Source organism: Bos javanicus, chromosome 18 (assembly GCF_032452875.1).
Source record: "Bos javanicus breed banteng chromosome 18, ARS-OSU_banteng_1.0, whole genome shotgun sequence".
Taxonomy (NCBI): domain Eukaryota; kingdom Metazoa; phylum Chordata; class Mammalia; order Artiodactyla; family Bovidae; genus Bos; species Bos javanicus.
In genome coordinates this window covers 43,251,482-43,266,038 of record NC_083885.1, presented here as the reverse complement: position 1 = coordinate 43,266,038, position 14,557 = coordinate 43,251,482, and the positions used below count along the sequence as shown (strand labels likewise).

At 42.8% G+C, this 14,557-nt stretch overlaps 1 protein-coding gene across 2 annotated transcripts in view; it reads left to right on the top strand.

The window, feature by feature from the left end:
- Window positions 1-14,557, top strand: part of ANKRD27 (ankyrin repeat domain 27) — a 62,138-nt gene that overhangs the window by 44,871 nt on the left and 2,710 nt on the right. For both annotated transcript variants that reach the window (XM_061387889.1, XM_061387890.1), the window contains exons 23-27: window positions 7,862-8,059; window positions 8,746-8,865; window positions 9,784-9,945; window positions 12,869-12,980; window positions 14,332-14,410. In XM_061387889.1, the coding sequence (XP_061243873.1) occupies window positions 7,862-8,059; window positions 8,746-8,865; window positions 9,784-9,945; window positions 12,869-12,980; window positions 14,332-14,410 (671 nt within the window). The remainder of the gene's footprint in view (window positions 1-7,861; window positions 8,060-8,745; window positions 8,866-9,783; window positions 9,946-12,868; window positions 12,981-14,331; window positions 14,411-14,557) is intronic.

Below are 14,557 nucleotides of genomic sequence, written 5' to 3'. Positions count from 1 at the left end.
TCTGTGGGAGGGCCCCCCTCCTAGCACAGAGAGACCCCTGTCCCCTCTCCACCCCCCATTTCCCGCAGTGGTAATAGCTTGCAAAAGCACAGTACACACCCTGACCAGGGCATCGCCATGGACACAATCCATCCGTCTTAGATCTCCCGTATTACTTGTGCTTGTGTGCATGTATATATGTTTAGTTCCGTCTCATTTACACATGTGAAGGTTTGTGCATCCACCACCACAGTCACGGTACAGATCAGTGTTCACGTCACAAGGAAAATCACTCATGTTGCCTCTACTAACCACACCTCCTCACCCCACCCCACCATCCCTGGCCCCTAGTCACCACTATCTGTTCCCCAGCTCTAATGTTTTTATCATTTCAAAAATGTTATATAAATGTCATCAATACAGCATGGAACCTTTGGGGACTAGCTCTGCTCACTCAGCCTAATTCCAGGTCGTTGCGTGTCATCAACATTTTGTTCTTTATCACTGATCAAGCTGTAACATGCCACTGGGCTGGAAGAGGGTGAGGGGTTAATTTAATCACAGCATGAATCAATTTACTTTTGTGTCTTTTTGAGAAATTACAAAGGAGAAAAAGGTAGTAGGTTTTAAGTGAGCAGGAACATAAGTTTATCTGACAAATTCAGCAGACACTGTGATGTGTAATTCCGTTTTTTTTTTTTACAATTAATGAACTGTGAGGTGGAAAAAACAAAGTAAACAGCAAGAAGAACAGCAGAGACACGGTGATTGCCTCCAGCCATACGGTCATCGGCGGGGCCCGAGGTGCTACTTCACATCACATCCTTTGAAACAGCATCTGCCTTTTTTAATCCCTTTGATCTTTAAGCAGCCCACGTAGGAGAGGCCAGTTTTCAGGTTTTTGGACTGTGAACATCCAGCAGCAGGGGGACAGAACAAAAGTCACACATCTCAGCGTGTACCCTGCTGCAAAGGTTCATGTGAGCGACAGTCTCAGCCATCTCTTAGGTTAGAGACACCCATGGTGAAGCTTTTTTTAATAAGGTAGTATTATCTTGCTCTGTATCTGTTTTGTAAAGTCAAATTAATTTTCTTAACATGGGACCTTGAGTTAGACAGCTACCACATGAGTGCATACTATATATACAAAATCATTTACAGCTGCTCAAAAACAATGAACTACTTAGGTAAACATTTAACAGGACATGGATAGGCTCTGTATGCTGGAAATCACAAAATGTTGATGAAAAAAATCAATCAAAGAATGCCTAAATACTTAGAGAGATAAACAGACTCACGAAGCCTCAGCATAGGAAAGAAGTTATTTCTCCCCAGATTGATCTACAGTTTTAATGCAATTCTTATCAAAATCCTAACAAAGCTTTTGTAGACATAGACAAGCTAATTTTAAAATTTATACGGAAAGGTGCAGGTCCCAGAATACTTAACAACAATCCTGGCAAAGAAGAATAAATTAGGATCCCTCTACCCAATATTAAGGCTGACTGTGTAGATACACTAATCACAACAGTGTGGCCCAGGTGGAGGGACAGACACACAGATCAGACGGATCAGAGTGCTCAGAAACAGACCCACACAGACACAGCTGCGGAGGTCCAACAGGAAGCTGGTGGGGAAAGGACAGCCTTTTCAACAAATGGTGCTGGAGCAAACGGACATGTTCAGAAAAAAAAAAAAAAGAATCTCAACCTAAACTCACACCTTGTACAAAAACTGATGCAAAGTGGATCACAGACTTAACTGTAAAATGTAAAATTATAAAACTTTTAGAAAAAAAATAGGGGGTAATCTTTGGAATCCAGCATTTAAGCAGAGAGTTCTTAGACTGGACACCCACAGCATGATCCATAAAGGACAATGGATAAATTGGACTTCTCATTTATTTTTTTAATTAATTTTGATTGGAGGCTAGTTACAATATTGTAGTGGTTTTTGCCATACATTGACATGAATCAGCCATGGGTGTACATGTGCTCCCCATCCTGAACCCCCCTCCTACCTCCCTCCCCATCCCATCCCTCAGGGTCATCCCAGTGCACCAGCCCTGAGCACCCTGTCTCATGCATCGAACCTGGACTGGCGATCTATTTCACATATGATATTATACATGTTTCAATGCTATTTTCTCAAATCAACCCACCCTCGCCTTCTCCCACAGAGTCCAGAAGACTGTTCTTCTGTGTCTCTTTTGCTGTCTCGCATATAGGGTCATCATTACCATTTTATAAATTCCATATATATGTGTTAGTATACTGTATTGGCGTTTTTCTTTCTGGCTTACTTCACTCTGTATAATAGGCTCCAGTTTCATCCACCTCATTAGAATTGATTCAAATGCATTCTTTTTAATAGCTGAGTAATACTCCATTGTGTATATGTATCAGAGCTTTCTTATCCATTCGTCTGCCAATGGACATCTAGGTTGCTTCCATGTCCTGGCGATTGTAAACAGTGCTGCAATGAACATTGGGGTACACGTGTCTCTTTCAGTTCTGGTTTCCTTCGTGTGATTGCCCAGCAATGGGATTGCTGGGTCATATGGCAGTTCTATTTCCAGTTTTTTAAAGAATCTCCACACTGTTCTCCATAGTGGCTGTACTAGTTTGCATTCCCACCAACAGTGTAAGAGGGTTCCCTTTTCTCCACACCCTCTCCAGCATTTACTGTTTGTAGACTTTTGAATAGCAGCCATTCTGACCAGTGTGAGATGTTACTTCATTGTGGTTTTGATTTGCATTTCTCTGATAATGAGTGATGTTGAGCATCTTTTCATGTGTTTGTTAGCCATCTATATGTCTTCTTTGGAGAAATGTCTGTTTAGTTCTTTGGCCCATTTTTTGATTGGGTCATTTATTTTTCTGAATTGAGCTGCAGGAGCTGCTTGTATATTTTTTAGATTAATTCTTTGTCAGTTGCTTCATTTGCTATTATTTTCTCCTATTCTTAAGGCTGTCTTTTCACCTTGCTTATAGTTTCCTTCGTTGTGCAAAGTTTAATTAGGTCCCATTTCTTTATTTTTGCTTTTATTTCCATTGCTCTGGGAGGTGGGTCATAGAGGATCCTGCTGTGATTTATGTTGGAGAGTGTTTTGCCTATGTTCTCCTCTAGGAATTTTATAGTTACTGGTCTTACGTTTAGATCTTTAATCCATTTTGAGTTTATTTTTGTGTATGGTGTTAGAAAGTGTTCTAGTTTCATTCTTTTACAAGTGGTTGACCAGTTTTCCCAGCACCACTTGTTAAAGAGATTATCTTTTCTCCACTGTATATTCTTGCCTCCTTTGTCAAAGATAAGGTGTCCATAGGAGCGTGGATTTGTCTCTGGGCTTTCTATTTTGTTCCACTGATCTATATTTCTGTCTTTGTGCCAGTACCATACTGTCTTGATGACTGTAGCTTTGTGGTATAGTTGGACTTCTCATTTAGAAACTTGCCCTGTGGAAACCCATGCAAAGAAGCTACAGGCAAACTACTGACTTAAAAGAAAATGTCTGCAAACCATGTATCTAACAAAAGGCCAGAATCTAGACTATACAAAGAACCTCCAAAACTCAATAGTAAAAACAAACCAGTAAGAAAATGGGCATAGAAAATGAATGTCCATTTCACTGAAGAACATTTAAAGATGGCAAATAAGCATGTGAAAGGATGTTAAAGGTCATCACCCTTCAGGGAAATGCAAACTATAACCACCATGAGACAGTGCTACGCACCTAGCAGAACCGCTAAAATAAAAATTAGTGAAAAGTGACAATACCAAATGTTGGTGAGGATGCGGGGAAATTGGTTACTCATCCATTGCTGCTAGGAATGTAAAAGCCACTTTGGAAAAATGTGTGTGGTGTTGTTCCGTATAAAACTAACCATAGAATTACCCTGTAATTGCAATATGATTCAGCAGTTGCTTTCCTTATTGATCTTAGTGGAATGGAAGATCCACTAAGGGCAACTGATCTTTGTGGAATGGAAACATGTTCTCACAAAAACCTGTAAACAAATGTACACAGCAACTTAAAAAAATTTTTTTTATTGGAGTATAGTTGCTTTACAATGTTGTGTTAGTTTCTGCTGTACAAAGTGAATCCGGTCTATACTATACCCCCTCTTTTGCATTTCCTTCCCATTTAGGTCACCACTGAGTCAAGTTCCCTGTGCTGTACAGCCATTTCTCATTAGTTATTGGTTTTATACATAGGATCAATACTGCATATATGTCAATCCCAATCTCCCAATTCATCCCTCGCCTTACCCCCTTTGCTGTTCCATACCTTTGTTCTCTACGTCTGTGTCTTTATTTCTGCTAATAGGTTCATCAGCAACTTTATTTGCCATATCCCCAAACCAGAGACAACCCACATGTCCTTCAACAGATTAACTGGCTAAACGAAGTGCATCAGGCTCAGTGGTAAAGAATAAACTGTTGATTACTCGAAACAACCTGGGATCAGGGCATTTAGTTGTCTCCTGCTTTGGGCTTTGTGAATAAACCAACCGAGAACATTTGTGTGTACAGGTCTTTGTGTAAACATATGTCTACTTGGGTAATTATCCATGAGTATAATCGATATGTTACACAGGACTGGAAAAGGTCAGTTTTCATTCCAATCCCAAAGAAAGGCATTACCAAAGAATGCTCAAACTACCGCACAATTGCACTCATCTCACACGCTAGTAAAGTAATGCTCAAAATTCTCCAAGCCAGGCTTCAGCAATATGTGAACCGTGAACTTCCAGATGTTCAAGCTGGTTTTAGAAAAGGCAGAGGTACCAGAGGTTCAAATTGCCAACATCCCCTGGATCATTGAAAAAGCAAGAGAGTTCCAGAAAAACATCTATTTCTGCTTTATTGACTATGCCAAAGCCCTTGACTGTGTGGATCACAATAAACTGTGGAAAATTCTGAAAGAGATGGGAATACCAGACCACCTGACCTGCCTCTTGAGAAACCTATATGCAGGTCAGGAAGCAACAGTTAGAACTGGACATGGAACAACAGACTGGTTCCAAATAGGAAAAGGAGTACATCAAGGCTGTATATTGTCACCCTGCTTATTTAACGTATATGCAGAGTACATCATGAGAAACGCTGGACTGGAAGAAACACAAGCTGGAATCAAGATGCTGGGAGAAATATCAATAACCTCAGATATGCAGATGACACCACCCTTATGGCAGAAAGTGAAGAGGAACTAAAAAGCCTCTTGATGAAAGTGAAAGTGGAAAGTGAAAAAGTTGGCTTAAAGCTCAACATTCAGAAAACGAAGATCATGGCATCCGGTCCCATCATTTCATGGGAAATAGATGGGGAAACAGTGGAAACAGTGGCTGACTTTATTTTTTTGGGCTCCAAAATCACTGCAGATGGTGATTGCAGCCATGAAATTAAAAGACACTTACTCCTTGGAAGGAAAGTTATGACCAACCTAGATAGCATATTGAAAAGCAGAGACATTACTTTGCCAACAAAGGTCTATCTAGTCAAGGCTTATGGTTTTTCCAGTGGTCATGTATGGATGTGAGAGTTGGAATATAAAGAAAGCTGAGTGCAGAAGAACTGATGATTTTGAATTGTGGTGTTTGAGAAGACTCTTGAGAGTCCCGTGGACCGCAAGGAGATCCAACCAGTCCATCCTAAAGATCAGTCCTGGGTGTTCATTGGAAGGACTGATGTTGAAGCTGAAACTCCAATACTTTGGCCACCTGATGCAGAGAGCTGACTCATTGGAAAAGACCCTGATGCTGGGAAAGACTGAGGGCAGGAGGAGAAGGGGACGACAGAGGATGAGGTGGTTGGATGGCATCACTAACACAATGGGCATGGGTTTGGGTGGACTCTGGGAGTTGGTGATGGACAGGGGGTCCTGGCGTGCTGTGATTCATGGGGTCGCAAAGAGTCAGACACGACTGAGCGACTGAACTGACACAGGAGGTATATGTTAACTTCATAAGAAATGGCCAGTTTTCCAGTGATTATAGCATTTTTCATTCCCCACCAGCAGGGTGTGCGAGTTCTAGTTGACTTATATCCTGGTCAACAATTGGTATTTTGACTTTTTAACTTTAGCCCTTCTGGTAAGTGTGCAGTGGTGTTTCATCATGTTTTTCCCCTTCTACTTCTTCACTTGTTTGTGATTTTTGAAGTATAACTTATGTACAGTAAAATTCACCCTTTAAGTTCAGCATAGTTTTTTAAAGAGATAATATTTTTAATCATCAAGAAGTGAACTAGGTAACCCAAGTTTTAATCCTTGATCAGTCACAGAAACCACTGACATACTCATTCCACTATCAAATACTTGATCCAGCATCACAATTCAATGTTTGTTTTTAGTTCTATTTGTTTTGTTTGCCCTTTTAATTTAGTGATTGATTTTCCTTGTATCTGCATGATTGGTTTTAAAACTATTGTGAATAATAAAGAAGTTCCATGATAAACATGAAGGGGAGCTTCAGCTTGAGAGATAAATAGCCAACAGCTTTCTGAGGTTTGACAAACGAATGCTTAACCACCAGCGCAGGCAAGAGACTAGACTGTCTCTATCACCCCCGATATTCCCTCCCGCCCCTTTGAAGTTGGCTGGATTGCATGTTCCCTCTCCCGACTGTCACTTATGTGCTTCGTGACCCTTTAGTTTTGTGATTCTTGGTTTGATTTGCATTTCCCTGGTAACTAAAGATGTTATTTTATGTGCTCATTTTTTACTATTTATTTGGCTGTGCTGGGTCTTAGTTGCTGCGTGTGACCTCTTAGTTGGGGCATGTGGGATCTCGTTCCCCTACCAGGTACCAAACCTGGGTCTGCTGCATCGGGAGCATGGAGTCCCAGCCACTGGAGCAGCAGGGGAGTCCCTTAGGTGCTCCCCCACCAAGCTCAACTGTCTTTTGTGCCGCTGCTGCTGCTGCTAAGTCAGTTCAGTCGTGTCTGACTCTGTGTGACCCCATAGACAGCAGCCCACCAGGCTCCCCCGTCCCTGGGATTCTCTAGGCAAGAACACTGGAGTGGGTTGCCATTTCCTTCTCCAATGCATGAAAGTGAAAAGTGAAAGTGAAGTCGCTGAGTCGAGTCTGACTCTTTGCGACCTCATGGACTGCAGCCCACCAGGCTCCTCCATCCATGGGATTTTCCAGGCAAGAGTACTGGAGTGGGGTGCCATTGCCTTCTCCGGTCTTTTGTGAAGCCTTTTGTGAAGTCCTTTGAAATTCTTTTACCTATTTTTTTTTTAAGTTGGATTGTCTTACTGAGTTGTAAGCAAGCTTGTTCTGTTTTGAATTTCTGGTTGGTACAAGTCCTTTGTCGGATATACATATTGCAAACATTTTTTTCCCTGTCTGTGACCTGCCTTTTCATTTTCTTACTTGCCTTATGCAAAGAGCAAGTATTAAATATTTTTATCGTCCAGTTTATCAAACTTTTGCTTTTTGTGTCCTAGCTATTCTTTGCCCATCCCAGCGTAGCAGAGATTTTCCTTTGTGTTCAAGTGTAATAGCTGTAGCTTTTACATTTAGGTCTGCGATGCACTTCAGTGTGTGTGTTGGGTGTGAGGTAAGGGTTGATGGGCAGTTTCTGCCTATATGGATATCCACTTGTTCCAGCACCATCTAAGACAGGATTTGCTTTCGCCATTGAACTGCCATGGCATAATATGGTATCATTGTAGGGGGCTTGCTTTCTCGAAAATGGAAGTTACACTTTGATATATCAGACCTTTCTAAAGTATTAATTCACTTATAGGCAGCCTGATTCAGGATCCCGCTGTGATTCCAGATTTTACAGAGGGGCTGCTGGGACAGGTGGCTTCAATTCCTTTAGCCAGTTTTCTTAAAAACTAACGACATTTGTTTCCACCTCCTGCCCTTACTAGAAGCTGGCAAAGATTCCCGCCAGTGGGCTTGGTGTGAATGTGACCAACCAAGATGGCTCCTCCCCGCTGCACGTTGCTGCCCTGCACGGTCGGGCGGACCTCATCCTCCTCCTTGTGAAGCACGGTGCCAGCGTGGGGGCCCGAGACGCCAGCCAGGCTGTGCCACTCCACCTGGCCTGCCAGCAGGGCCACTTCCAGGTACCAATGCTGAGTCTTGGGCAGCGTGGACAGGGTTAGAACCTCACCTCATGGGGATACTACAGAGGGGGAAGGTGGCTGTCCAAAGGGATGGGCCTGTGTCCTTCCTCCCAGCCCTGAGATTCTGAGATGCACAGGGCAGGGCCGCTTGGCAACAGAACACACAGCCCTGGTGCTTTTGGGGGCGGAGCCAACCAGAGCCAGTCCTGATTCTCACCCCCACCTGGAACTGCCTCTGTCTTATTCTTGGGCTTTGGTCATTGAGGGCTGAAGTGTGTCTGATCACCTCTGTGTTCCCACAGCTCCTGTCTTGTGCCAGACAGTTAAATATCTATTTATTTTTTTCATCTTCCCTTAGTAGTTCTACTGTAAGCTTATTAAAGACAGGAATCATGTTTCAGGTAATGCCTAGCATCAGCTTCCTAACATGTAAAACTAGAGTAGTTATTGCAGCTCTCCAGAGGACATACAGTGATTCAGTGACAAGCACTGGTGCCTGGAGCATGCCTGGCCTGTAGGAGACCCTCAGCCCAGGTTAACCCCTTCATGCTTCAGCTGGTCTGCATTCTCCTGAGGGTCAGACATGTGTCTAAAGAGCTCTCTGGATAAACCTACAGAAAAGTCAAAAGAATATCAAGTTAGAGAATCTCTCCCTGCAAATGTTAAATTTTTCTTCTCTGGGCTAGGTGGTGAAGTGTCTATTAGAGTCGAATGCAAAACCCAATAAAAAGGACATAAGTGGAAACACACCCCTCATTTATGCCTGTTCCAGAGGCCACCACGAAGTCGCGGCGCTGCTGCTGCAGGTAAGGCACCCGCCACCCTGGCCCCTACCCCGGCCCAGGAGCTGCTGACGTGGGTCGGCTCGCAGGGAGCCCCTGGCAGCGCCCTGGGGAGGCGGCAGGGCTCATGGTGTAAGTGGGCCCTGGGAGAGGAGCTCTGGAATCAGGGGCCTTGGAGTCAGCGATGCAAGAGATGCAGGGTTAAGGACTGAGCCACTGCTTTTCCTGGAGGTTTGGGTCTTGCCTCATTTACCAGGTCAGTTGAATCGTTCCCTGAAATGTGAGCTGAATGTCCTTTTTTGTCATTGCTTTTTTTTCCTCTCATGATGAAGGCTGTATGTGTTGACTGTAGAAGGAAGAATTTATAAAAGAAGGGAAAAACCCAAATTTTCCATAACCCTGCTACTCAAGGGTAACTATTTTGGGTGACTTTTTGAAAATGTGCATAGTTTAGATCAGTATTATTTTCTATCTTGGTTTTTTCTTTATTGTGCTGCATGACATGTCGAACTTCCTGGACGAGGGATCAAACCCGAGCCCTTGCAGTGGAAGCACAGTCTTAATCCCTGGACTACCAGGGAGGTCCTCTATCTTGTTTTAACTTAACATAGAAAACCGTTTATTAAAAATCTGAATTTTTGTAATGGTTGCATAATTATGGATGTACTTACTGTAGTTTTCTTTTTTAAAACTCTTTCTGCTTAATACATTTAGGTGACTTCTATTTTTTCCCCTGCTGTTGAGTGATAAATGCTGCCATGAATATCTTTGTACATAAATCTTTTTTCCTCAGTATTACTTTTACCCCTAACATTTTAAGACAAATTTCGGACATGCAGAAAAGCTGAAGGAAGGTTATAGTGTACATCCATATAGCTACCACATCAGTTCGGCGTGGATCACCTTTAGCACTGCTCTTGACGGTACTGCTTTTCTTTCTAGCACGGGGCCTCCATCAACGCCTCCAACGACAAGGGCAACACAGCGCTGCATGAGGCTGTGATAGAAAGGCACGTCTTCGTGGTGGAGCTGCTGCTGCTTCATGGAGCATCGGCTCAGGTCCTGAATAAGAGGCAGTGCACAGCGATCGACTGTGCTGAACAGGTAGGTGGGAGCACTTCCTGGCTGAGGGCATCCCAAGCTCCCTCACAGTTCTCGTGGATCCCCCATGTTGAAGCCAGATCTGAGAGAATGGTGGCCAGACCTCTGACTCACCGAGCTGGGCTGAGTTAGCATGCTAGAGTCCGCCAGTGTGGCTACACCCCCCGGTCCTTGGTCACCTGGTCAGAGGTGGCCTGCTGGGGAGCCAGCGGTAGGTTTTTTTTGCCATGCTGCATGCCACATGTGGGATCTCAGTTCCTCAACCAGGGATCAACCCCATGCCTCCTGCATTGGAAGCACAGTCTTCACCACTGGACAGCCAGGGAAGTCCCCAGGGGTAGTTTTCAAAGGTCCGAGTAGAGGTGCCTCTCACCCACTGCAGGCCTTGGTGCCCTGACCTGCCCCACTGTCCAGCAGTCAGGTGCCTGCGGGGAAGAAGCAGGATGAGACAGTGTCCTGGTCTCGCCCTTCCTGCCCTGGGAACCCATCAGGGTCTTAGCAGCACAAGGGAGAAAGTGTGTGCAGTCTGTGAGCACGCCTTGAGTTCTGTGAGGGGCGGTTTACCACCCTCCCAGGGGTGGATGTGCACTGTGGGAAATGGTGAGGGAAGAGTCTGGTCCTCCTGGGGAAGAGGCACCTCTTCACTGGTCCTCTGTTCACATTGAATCTTCATATAGTTTCCTACTCAGGTGGACAACCGGTAGGCTGTTGAGCTGCACCACTGACACTTTTAAGTCACCATAACCCAACCTACTCATGTTGTTGTTCATCTGCTAAGTCGTGTCCGACTCCGCGACCCCATGGACTACAGCATGCCGGGCCTGCTGCAGTCCCAGCATCAACTCCCCATCTCCCAGAGTTCACCCAAGTCCATGTCCATTGAATCGGTGATGCCATTGAACCATCTCATCCTCTGCTGCCCTCTTCTCCTTTTGCATTCAGTCTTTCCCAGCATCAGGGTCTTTTCCATGAGTTGTCTGTTTGCATCAGGTGGCCAAGTATAGGCTGAGTTTATTTACTTAGTATATTGCATCAGGTTGCTAAAGTATAGGCGAGTATATTTATTTAGTATATTCAGTGTAGTTTGCAATATATTCATTTCTCATTTTCAGTTGTATTTCTTAACAGAATTGACATATTTTAAACATTCAGTTTAGCACTTCCTCAAATGATGATGAGTATCTTTCACTGAGTCCTTCTATGTGTTGGGCGCTCAGTAACCTCACAGTAACTCTACAGTAACAGATCCTGTTCTCATCACCCCCGCTGCACAGAGCACTGAAACACAGGCAGAGCCAGCCCCCAGATGCAGGGCTGTTCTCCACCACTTTATGGCCTCCAAGTTTTGTCGGTAGTGGCTTCTTTCTTAGCTTTTCTGCCCAGCCACGCCAGCGTTGACACTTAGATTAAAAACAGGCAATAACCTCCTAAGAAAGAATTTTTTTTTCTTTTTTTTTTTATTCTTCCAATTTTATTTTATTTTTAAACTTTACATAATTGTATTAGTTTTGCCAAATATCAAAATGAATCCGCCACAGGTATACATGTGTTCCCCATCCCGAACCCTCCTCCCTCCTCCCTCCCCATACCATCCCTCTGGGCCGTCCCAGTGCACCAGCCCCAAGCATCCAGCATCATGCATCGAACCTGAACTGGCAACTCGTTTCCTACATGATATTTTACATGTTTCATTGCCATTCTCCCACATCTTCCCACCCTCTCCCTCTCCCACAGAGTCCATAAGACTGTTCTATACATCAGTGTCTCTTTTGCTGTCTCGTACACAGGGTTATTGTTACCATCTTTCTAAATTCCATATATATGCGTTAGTATACTGTATTGATGTTTTTCCTTCTGGCTTACTTCACTCTGTTTAATAGGCTCCAGTTTCATCCACCTCATTAGAACTGATTCAAATGTATTCTTTTTAATGGCTGAGTAATACTCCATTGTGTATATGTACCACAGCTTTCTTATCCATTCATCTGCTGATGGACATCTAGGTTGCTTCCACGTCTTGGCTATTATAAACAGTGCTGCGATGAACATTGGGGTACACGTGTCTCTTTCCCTTCTGGTTTCCTCAGTGTGTATGCCCAGCAGTGGGATTGCTGGATCATAAGGCAGTTCTATTTCCAGTTTTTTAAGGAATCTCCACACTGTTCTCCATAGTGGCTGTACTAGTTTGCATTCCCACCAACAGTGTAAGAGGGTTCCCTTTTCTCCACACCCTCTCCAGCATTGATTATTTGTAGACTTTTGGATCGCAGCCATTCTGACTGGTGTGAAATGGTACCTCATAGTGGTTTTGATTTGCATTTCTCTGATAATGAGTGATGTTGAACATCTTTTCATGTGTTTGTTAGCCATCTGTATGTCTTTTTTGGAGAAATGTCTATTTAGTTCTTTGGCCCATTTTTTGATTGGGTCACTTATTTTTCTGGAGTTGAGCTGTAGGAGTTGCTTGTATATTTTTGAGATTAGTTGTTTGTCGGTTGCTTCATTTGCTATTATTTTCTCCCATTCTGAAGGCTGTCTTTTCACCTTGCTAATAGTTTCCTTTGATGTGCAGAAGCTTTTAAGGCTAATTAGGTCCCATTTGTTTATTTTTGCTTTTATTTCCAATATTCTGGGAGGTGGGTCATAGAGGATCCTGCTGTGATGTATGTCGGAGAGTGTTTTGCCTATGTTCTCCTCTAGGAGTTTTATAGTTTCTGGTCTTACGTTTAGATCTTTAATCCATTTTGAGTTTATTTTTGTGTATGGTGTTAGAAAGTGGTCCAGTTTCATTCTTTTACAAGTGGTTGACCAGATTTCCCAGCACCACTTGTTAAAGAGATTGTCTTTAATCCATTGTATATTCTTGCCTCCCTAAGAAAGAATTTGAAAACCCCGTCACTGTTACCTTTTCCTTTTCAACTTATAGAATTCAAAAATAATGGAATTGCTTCAAGTTGTACCAAGCTGTGTGGCCACACTAGACGACATTGGTGAAACAGACCACAGCGAGTACGTCACTGTTAAGATCAGGAAAAAATGTAAGAACTCACATTCTTTCTGGAATTCTCAGCTTGGGTTTATTTGGAAATCCATGAGTGGTTGCCAATTTCCACCTAACTTTCAATGTAAAACGTAATTAGAGTCATGACTGGGGATGGGATTATAGGCACCAAAGAAATGTATGTTACAGCCTGTTTCATTGACTGTTTTCGATACTGGCTTTCTGGTCGATGGTAGTGCTTCCTAAGGAGGTGAGGAGGACACTTGTAGGCCTCACCCTGAAGGTCAGGCCCCCACTTGCCAGCTTTGGAGGAGGCCCTGCCTCTGGTAGTTCCGTCCATGTCTCGAGTTCTAAATCCAGGCCTTTTTCTAAGCATTTCCTGGACATCTGGGATAAATGCTACCTTTAAATATTTTTTTAAAAAATGAAGTAGTGCTATTTGCAGCAACATGGATAGACCTAGAGATTGTCATCCTGAGTCAGAGAAGGAGAAATATCTTATGACATCCCTTATATGCGGAATCTAAACAGAAAGGGTACAAATGAACTTACAAAACAGAGAGAGACTCAGAGAAGGAACTTATGGTTGCTGGCAGAGGGGAAGGATGGGAGGGATAGTTAGGGAGTTTCAGATGGACAGGTTCACACTGGTGTATTTAAAATGGATAACCAACAAGGGCCTACTGTACAGCATGGGGAGCTCTGCTTAGTGTTATGTAGCAGCCTGGGTGGGAGGGCAGTTTGGGGGAGAATGGATACCTCTATACATATAGTTGAGTCCCTTTGCTGTTCACCTGAAACTACCACAATATTGTTAATCGGCTACACACAAATATAAAATAAAAAGTTTAAATGTTAAGAAAAAAGATTTCTTTTTTAATTTGCAGGTGTATAGAGGTTAATGGTAATTAGAACAGCAGCTGCCAAACAGGGGTGGGGCTGAAGTATTTTCTAATACTTTTTAATTAATCTTTTTAATAAAAAGATTTTTTATTAATACTTAATACTTTTTCTTAATCTTAATAAAAAAGTTGTTATAGATGGGGTCCTTGTTCAACTTTTTAAAAAATTATTGTTGTAGTTTGAAGTGTAATAATGTGAATAAATCTATTCACATATCTGGGTAATCCTGAGGCTGTCTCACCGTAATTGTTTGTGCCTGCGGAGTATCAGTGTATTAAGGGTTTATTTTTGTTTCATGGGGGTTCACACAGTAATACATAGGTATCTACTATCACGTTTCTGTAAGCAAATGAAATCCTTAATTTCCTAAATGTTGTTAAACTTTAACTAAAAGAAATGTTGAAAGTTTGCGTCTGTGCTTTAATTTCTAAACAATTGTTAAACTACCCTTGTGTTTTCAGATGTTTTTATCCTTTTATCTATAGGGAATTCAAAACTATATGATCTACCAGATGAACCTTTTACAAGACAGTTTTACTTTGTCCACTCAGTTGGTCCATTTAAGTGAGTATAAAATTCAAGTTTATTTCTGTGCTTTTGACCTTAATTTTACGTACAACTCAAGCAGGTTATTTGCAGCTTTAATGCATATAAATAAATCTGCACCCATCAAATACTGCCACCTCGTGGCCAACCAGAATATTTTGCACC